This window comes from Babylonia areolata, chromosome 6, assembly GCF_041734735.1.
Source record: "Babylonia areolata isolate BAREFJ2019XMU chromosome 6, ASM4173473v1, whole genome shotgun sequence".
NCBI lineage: Eukaryota > Metazoa > Mollusca > Gastropoda > Neogastropoda > Buccinidae > Babylonia > Babylonia areolata.
The window spans coordinates 51,429,121-51,436,274 of NC_134881.1; the positions used below are offsets into that span (position 1 = coordinate 51,429,121).

Below are 7,154 nucleotides of genomic sequence, written 5' to 3' on the forward strand. Positions count from 1 at the left end.
ACCCACCACTCCGTATTCTGACGTTTCTTCCTCTGGGATTGTTATTTCTTAATTTATTTATTCATTCATTCACTTATTTATTTAATCATTCATTCGTTTACTTATTTATTTATTCATCTGTTCATTCATTTATTTGTTTATTTATTTATCTATCTATTTATTTATTTAGGTACTCCTATCACTTAGCACTATTACTACCACTACTTCTTCTAGTCTCATATTTTGTTCGACAAAATCAATGACACCACTGACAAGCACACACACACACACACACACACACACACACACACACACACACACACACACACACACAAAACGTAGTAAGTGCACTTCCAAACGCTTGACCTCATTTCTATAAATGTAAATGTTCATCATCAGTCAAAGGGTTAAAAACCAACAACCAACAACAGCAACAAACACACATGGACGCGCACACTACCACCACTCCTCCAGCGATGACCACCACCACCAACAACAGCAACCACCACTTCACAATGACGTGGGGCGAGGAGGAGGAGGCTGAGAACAGAAGCGACTTGCTGCCCACCGTCATCACTACCGTAGCCTCTGGGCTGGTGGTGGACTGGGGAGGTTTCTTTTCCCGCATCAACGACCTGCTCGCTGTGGCGAAGCGAGTCCATCTGGCCCGTCAGGTCCTCCTGTCGTTCTTTGTCCCCTTGGGGCTGTTTGGGAACCTCATGATCGTCCTCATCGTCCTCCACTGTTTCAAGGGCAACAGGTACAGAAGGGAGGGGTTGGTGGGTGGTGTGGGTGGGTGTCTGTGTGCGGGGAGTGGGCTGTTTGTGTGTGTGTCACACAATTTTCGAACGACGGGTGGATCTTTACGCCTCCGCCTTTTAATGGGAATGGAAAGTGTCTAGGGGTATGTGTGTGACCAGTTAGTTTCAGGTTTTAAGGGCTTCAAAGGGGAAGAAAAGTGTCTAGGGGTATGTGTGTGACCAGTTAGTTTCAGGTTTTAACGGCTTCAATGGGGAAGGAAAGTGTCTAGGGGTATGTGTGTGACCAGTTAGTTTCAGGTTTTAAGGGCTTCAAAGGGGAAGAAAAGTGTCTAGGGGTATGTGTGTGACCAGTTAGTTTCAGGTTTTAAATGGGGAAGGAAAGTGTCTTGGGGTATGTGTGTGTGACCAGTTAGTTTCAGGTTTTAACGGCTTCAATGGGGAAGGAAAGTGTCTAGGGGTGTGTGTGTGACCAGTTAGTTTCAGGTTTTAACGGCTTCAATGGGGAAGGAAAGTGTCTAGGGGTGTGTGTGTGACCAGTTAGTTTCAGGTTTTAACGGCTTCAATGGGAAAGGAAAGTGTCTAGGGGTATGTGTGTGACCAGTTAGTTTCAGGTTTTAAGGGCTTCAACCACCTCTGTGCATTTTCGTACTCACTTTTGAGTTCACAGATGATGATTGATGTAGTCTCACAAATCGGTGACGATGAGAAGTTCCCGGTCATGCCTGTGTGAAAGGGAAAAAACCAAACGACCGTTTTACTTGTTATACTTCACAACGACGCTGGGCCCCACCAACGCGGAAGTGAAGACACAATTTTCGGTCAGAAGAAGATGATGAAATCCACATCGGCAGAAAGACACCAGAAATATGTGTAATTCTGCGTAAACACCTGGAACAAACCATAACGAACATAGTCATGGTTACTTAATTACGATGATTAACTATATTGATCCCTATTGTAATATTTGATGACCAGTTTACCCGTTTACAATCATCACTATCCTACATGGCTTAAACCTTTACAGAGGTGAAAAATTCTCTATGATGCTCATCCAGATGTGAACACATACTGGTCACATGACGACATGAGGTGACACAGACCGTAAAGGGATACTTCCAAGCGACGACAGAAATCATAGTACGGACAGACAACAGATCGCCACCATCACAACGATCTATTAAGATCTGGCTGTTTGCCCTAGCAAGATCTAATTCTATGTTCTAAGTGCCATCCAAATAAAGACAAGTGATAGTTACGTTTGCGAATAACATCAATAAATTCACAATTAAGGTTTCGATCAAAGAATCGAACTAAGACATAAAAGTTTACTTACCCTGTGTTGTCCGAAAAACAAAAACTGACATATTTAACATGTCCCTTCAGTCTTGTGTGATACCTCACTGCTTTAAGAAATCAACAATCATTCCTGTTCCAAAAAAAGTACAGCCAAGTTGTCTTAATGATTATCGTCCCGTAGCTTTAACATCAGTCATAGTGAAAACATTTGAACGCTTGATTCTACAATTCTTAAAAACCTGCATTCCTCCATCTTTTGATCCCTTTCAGTTCGCCTATAGAGCTAACAGATCAGTTGAAGATGCCATTAGCATAGGTCTCTACCATGTCCTCAGACATCTCGAAAATCCTAACAGCTATGCCAGGATCCTTTTCATTGACTACATCTCTGCGTTCAACACAATAGTGCCATCAAAACTATATTCTAAACTGAAAGACCTCTCGCTGCCTGAATCAATTTGTGCATGGATCCTAAATTTTCTAAGATGCAGACCGCAAGTTGTTAAAGTTGGTGACCTCACTTCCTCCACATGCATTCTCAACATAGGCATCCCACAGGGATGTGTTCTATCCCCACTGTTGTACTCACTATTCACACATGACTGTGCAACTCAAAATGAATGTAACACCATGGTCAAGTTTGCCGACGATACAACTCCAGAAGGGTTGATTACGAACAGTGATGAGTCAAAATACAGGGAAGAAGTACATGAACTTGTCAGCTGGTGTGATCAAAACAACTTATAACTCAATGTATCAAAAACCAAAGAATTAATTCTAGATTTCAGGAAGACCAGATCTGACCCCTTACCACTTGTCATTAAAGACAAGCAAGCAGAGATCATCAGCGACTTTAAGTTTCTCAGACTGATCATTTCCAACGGTTTGAAAGGGGAGAAAAATACGGAAAAAATTGTTAAGAAAGCACAACAGCGCCTGTACTTTCTTCGGCGCCTCAAAAAGTTCGGAATTAAAAAAGAAATCATAGTTGATTTCTACCGAACAGTCATTGAAAGTGTGCTAACCTTTGCTATTACTGTTTGGTACGGAAACATTTCCAAGGCAGAAGTTGCAGCCCTTAACAGAATCGTAAAAACTGCCACCAAGATTACCGGGGCTGATCTACCTTCTCTAGAAGACATATATTATAAGCAGCTACTTAAAAAAAGCAAAATCAATCAGCCAGGACGAATCACATCCAGCTTTTGCGATTTTCGAAATGCTCCCCTCTGGTCGACGGTACAGAAGTATAAGGACGAAAACCAATCGCTTCGCCAATAGCTTTTTCCCCAAAGCAGTCAATGCCCTGTCTCTCGAACAAATCCAGTGTGATAAAAAGAATTATGCAACCAACAACCATCTACCTGAATATCTAGCCATCAGCCCCATCCACATGTAATATGCAGCTTCTGTCAAACGTGTGTGTGAGTGTGTGTGGTTAAACTTAACCCTGACTGCACATGCATAGATATTATCTATATTGTCAGACATAGGAGGCTGGATCTCATGAAACATCAAAATGTTCTTTTATATAAATAGCTGTATTGGTCTTTCCTTTATCATCCTCTGACTGGAATATGGGTGGATAGTAAATATGATGTAGTTGTGTGTGTGAGTGTGTGTGTGTGTGTGTGTGTGTGAAGGGGTGGTTTCAGTTCCTGTTTCAGCTCCTCTAGGAGGCGTCACTGCATTCGGACAATTCCATATACTCTACACCACATCTGCTGGGCAGATGTCTGACCAGCAGCATAAACCAACGCACTTGATCAGGCCTTGAGTGCATGCATATGTACTGTCAGAGTGGATTTCTTCCACATAATGTTGCCAGAGTGCAACCTTTTGTTGACACAGGTTCTTGATCTTTTTCAGTGCGTCAAGTGCGTGCTGCACACGGGACCTTGGTTTATCGTTTCATCCAAATGACTAGCGTCCAGACCACCACTCAAGGTGTAGTGGAAGGAGGGTTGGGGGTGGGGAGAGAGAAAATACTGGCGACTGTGCCGGGATTCGAACCAGTGCAGTCAGATTCTTCGCTCCCTATGCAGACGCATTACCTTTCGGCCATCACTCCACCACTCCGGTCGTTTTGTGCTGTGACAGGTTTCAGTTTAAGATTCTTTAGGAGGCGTCACCGCATTGGGACAAATCCATATACGCCACACCACATCTGCTAGGCAGATGCCTGATCAGCACCACAACCCAACGCGCTTAGTCAGGCCTTGAGTGCATCATGTTTGTATATTTGTGTACGTATCGGAGTGGATTTCTTCTACAGAATTTTGCCAGAGAACAACACTCTCGTTGTTATGGATTCTTTTTTTCAGATCGCCAAGTGCGTGCTGCACACGGGACCTCCGTTTATCGTCTCATCCGAATGACTAGACGCCCAGTCTGATTTTCCAGTCAAACTTGCGAGAAAGGGCGAGAGTGGGATTCGAAGCCACACCCTCACGGACTCTCTATATTGGCAGCTGAGCGTTTTAACCGTTCTGCCACCTTCCTCCCTACCTGTCTACAGGTCGGTGATGGACAGCTACCTCCTCGCCCTGGCTGTGGCAGACAGCTGCGTCATCGTGTTCAGCATCGTCCCCCACTGGCTGGTCTCCCTTCCCGGCGGGTTTCCGCTGCTGGCGGCGCACGACGCTGTGTGCAAGCTGTTCATGTACGTCACCAACGCGGCCCTCTACTGCTCGGGCTGGCTGCTGGTGGCCTTGACCTCTCAGAGGACCTTGGCCGTGGTGTGGCCGCACCGCGTGGGGGTGCTGTGCACGGCCGGAACCACGCGCTACGTCATTGCCGCCATCGTCGTCTTCTTCTCCCTGATCAACCTCCATTACCTGTATGGGGTCGGTGTCGTCAGGTATCGCAGCGGACCCATGTGTGACGTGGTACGGTGGGACTACACTGTGTTCTCCTCTGAGGTGTGGTCCAAGGTAACTGTTCTTGTAGTATGTTTTAATCAGTGTTCTTGTCGTATGTTTTAATCAGTGTTCTTGTTCTTGTAGTATGTTTTAATCAGTGTTCTTGTAGTATGTTTTAATCAGTGTTCTTGTAGTATGTTTTAATCACTGTTCTTGTTGTATGTTTTAATCACTGTTCTTTTTTATGTAGTATGTTTTAATCACTGTTCTTGTCCTTGTAGTATGTTTTTATCACTGTTCTTATTCTTGTGTTTTAACCACTGTTCTTGTAGTGTGCTTTAATCACTGTTCTTGTAGTGTATTTTTTGTCATGTTCATATTCATGTCAGACTAGACTGCGGGCTGAGAGACTGTGGTGTGAGTGACGAGACTTTGACTGCACACATCATTTCTAATCGGACTGACAAAGATGTAATGTATTGTATTGTATTGTACTGTATATATCGTACTGCACTGCATTGATTGTATTGTATTATATTGCACTGCACTGTACTGTACTGTATCACATCATATTGTAGTGTGTGTTGTAGTGTGTATTGTATTGCATTACATTGCATTGTATTACACTGTATTTTGCTGTATTGTATTTATTGAATTTCATTGCATAATATTGTACTGTTTCCATTATACTGTATTGTACTGCGTTGCATTATATTGTATTGAACTGTATTGTGCTGTATTGTATTTATTGCATTGCACTGCGTTGTATTGTATTGTGTTGTATTGTTGTATTGTGCTGCATTGCATCGTATCGAAACGTACTGCACTGCATTGTACTGAATTGTGTTGTACTGCATTGCACTGTATTGCATTACATTGCATTGCATGACACTGTAAAGGTGGAGCTGATCCTGTACTCCTCCTGCCCCTTCCTCTGCCTGCTCGTCAACAACTCTGTGCTGGTCTTCACTCTCCGGAGGAGCTCCGACGTCACGGCGGCTGGCGGGCGGCTGGCCACCCAGAGGCACGTGCAACAGCCCACCGCCGCCACAGGCGGGCGGCACAAAGCGGTGTCGTCCGTCACCGTGACGGCGATGGTGGTGTCCTTGTCCTACATCGTTCTCGCCCTTCCCGTGACGCTCTTCAACAACCTCGACCGCTTCATCCCGGCTCTGGGCGGCGGCCTGGAGGCTGTGATAATCTCGGGGGCTCTGCAGGTGGTGTTCAACACGATGTTACACCTCAACTTCTGCGTCAATTTCTACCTGTACTGCCTGACGGGGCGCCGGTTCAGAACGGCCTTCCTGGATCTGTTTCGTCGGCGGCGAGAAAACACGACGACTACGCGGCAAAGCGTTACCACCAGCATGTGTCGTGGAAAGTGATGGATGAAAACTGGCGACTGCAAACATGTCACTGTAGGTCGTGGAAAATTTATCATATAATAATGATAATAATAATGGATACTTATATAGCACACTATCCAGAAGTCTGCTCTAGGTGCTTTACAAAAACGCTTTTGTTAACATAAAACGTTACATCAATGTTACATACACACACCAAAATGTGACAACACACACACACACACACACACACACACACACACACACACACACACACACACACACACACTGCATACATACATTTTAACATACATGTGTATCTAACAGCTACCCTAACACATACGCACACACAGGCAGGCAAAAACTTACATAAACACACGCGCACACAGTACACATTCATATACATGCATGTAGTTATGTAAACATACATATGTATACACACACAGTCAAGCCCAGCAAACGCAAAGGAAGTGGACCTGCCACAATTGAACTTATAGCTTAGGGAAAAGGTGAGTTTTGAGACGAGATTTAAAAGATGCGAGGGAATCAGAATGATGGAGGTTATCAGGGAATATATATAGTAGTAGCAGTAGTTGTGGTAGTAGTAGTAGTTGACATTTATATAGCGCCTTTCTCCAGAAATACTGCTCAAAGTGCTTTACATTTCATTCCCAACTCCCCGCCTCCCCATCAATGCTCCCCTCCACCCCCACCCCCTCACACGGAAGCACGTGAAAAACTCACGCAACTGAACATCGGAAACTACCCACCCACCTATGACGCCCCCCAGAAAACGCATCCCTGCAACAGCACTCAGGGAAACGAACGGACGGACACTCACCAACACGGCACACACACACACACACACACACACACACGTCAAACAGCCTCTCCACAACAAAACATGCATCCCA

General features: G+C 44.7%; 1 protein-coding gene across 1 annotated transcript; it reads left to right on the top strand.

The window, feature by feature from the left end:
• The first annotated feature begins 319 nt into the window (after positions 1–319).
• LOC143283554 (growth hormone secretagogue receptor type 1-like) lies at positions 320–6,282 on the top strand. The gene is made up of 3 exons (XM_076589800.1): positions 320–739; positions 4,555–4,969; positions 5,797–6,282. Exons 1-3 carry the CDS (start codon positions 423–425, stop codon positions 6,280–6,282), a joined length of 1,218 nt encoding a protein of 405 aa, XP_076445915.1. The 5' UTR covers positions 320–422.
• The last annotated feature ends 872 nt before the right edge of the window (positions 6,283–7,154 follow it).

What these genes read in the sequence shown, in the direction of transcription:
- LOC143283554 (XM_076589800.1), top strand. Translation starts at nt 423, where the DNA reads ATGGACGCGCACACTACCACCACTCCTCCAGCGATGACCACCACCACC. An exon ending in CACTGTTTCAAGGGCAACAG is followed by an intron (nt 740 to 4,554) that starts GTACAGAAGGGA and finishes ACCTGTCTACAG; the next exon opens with GTCGGTGATGGACAGCTACC. An exon ending in CCTCTGAGGTGTGGTCCAAG is followed by an intron (nt 4,970 to 5,796) that starts GTAACTGTTCTT and finishes GACACTGTAAAG; the next exon opens with GTGGAGCTGATCCTGTACTC.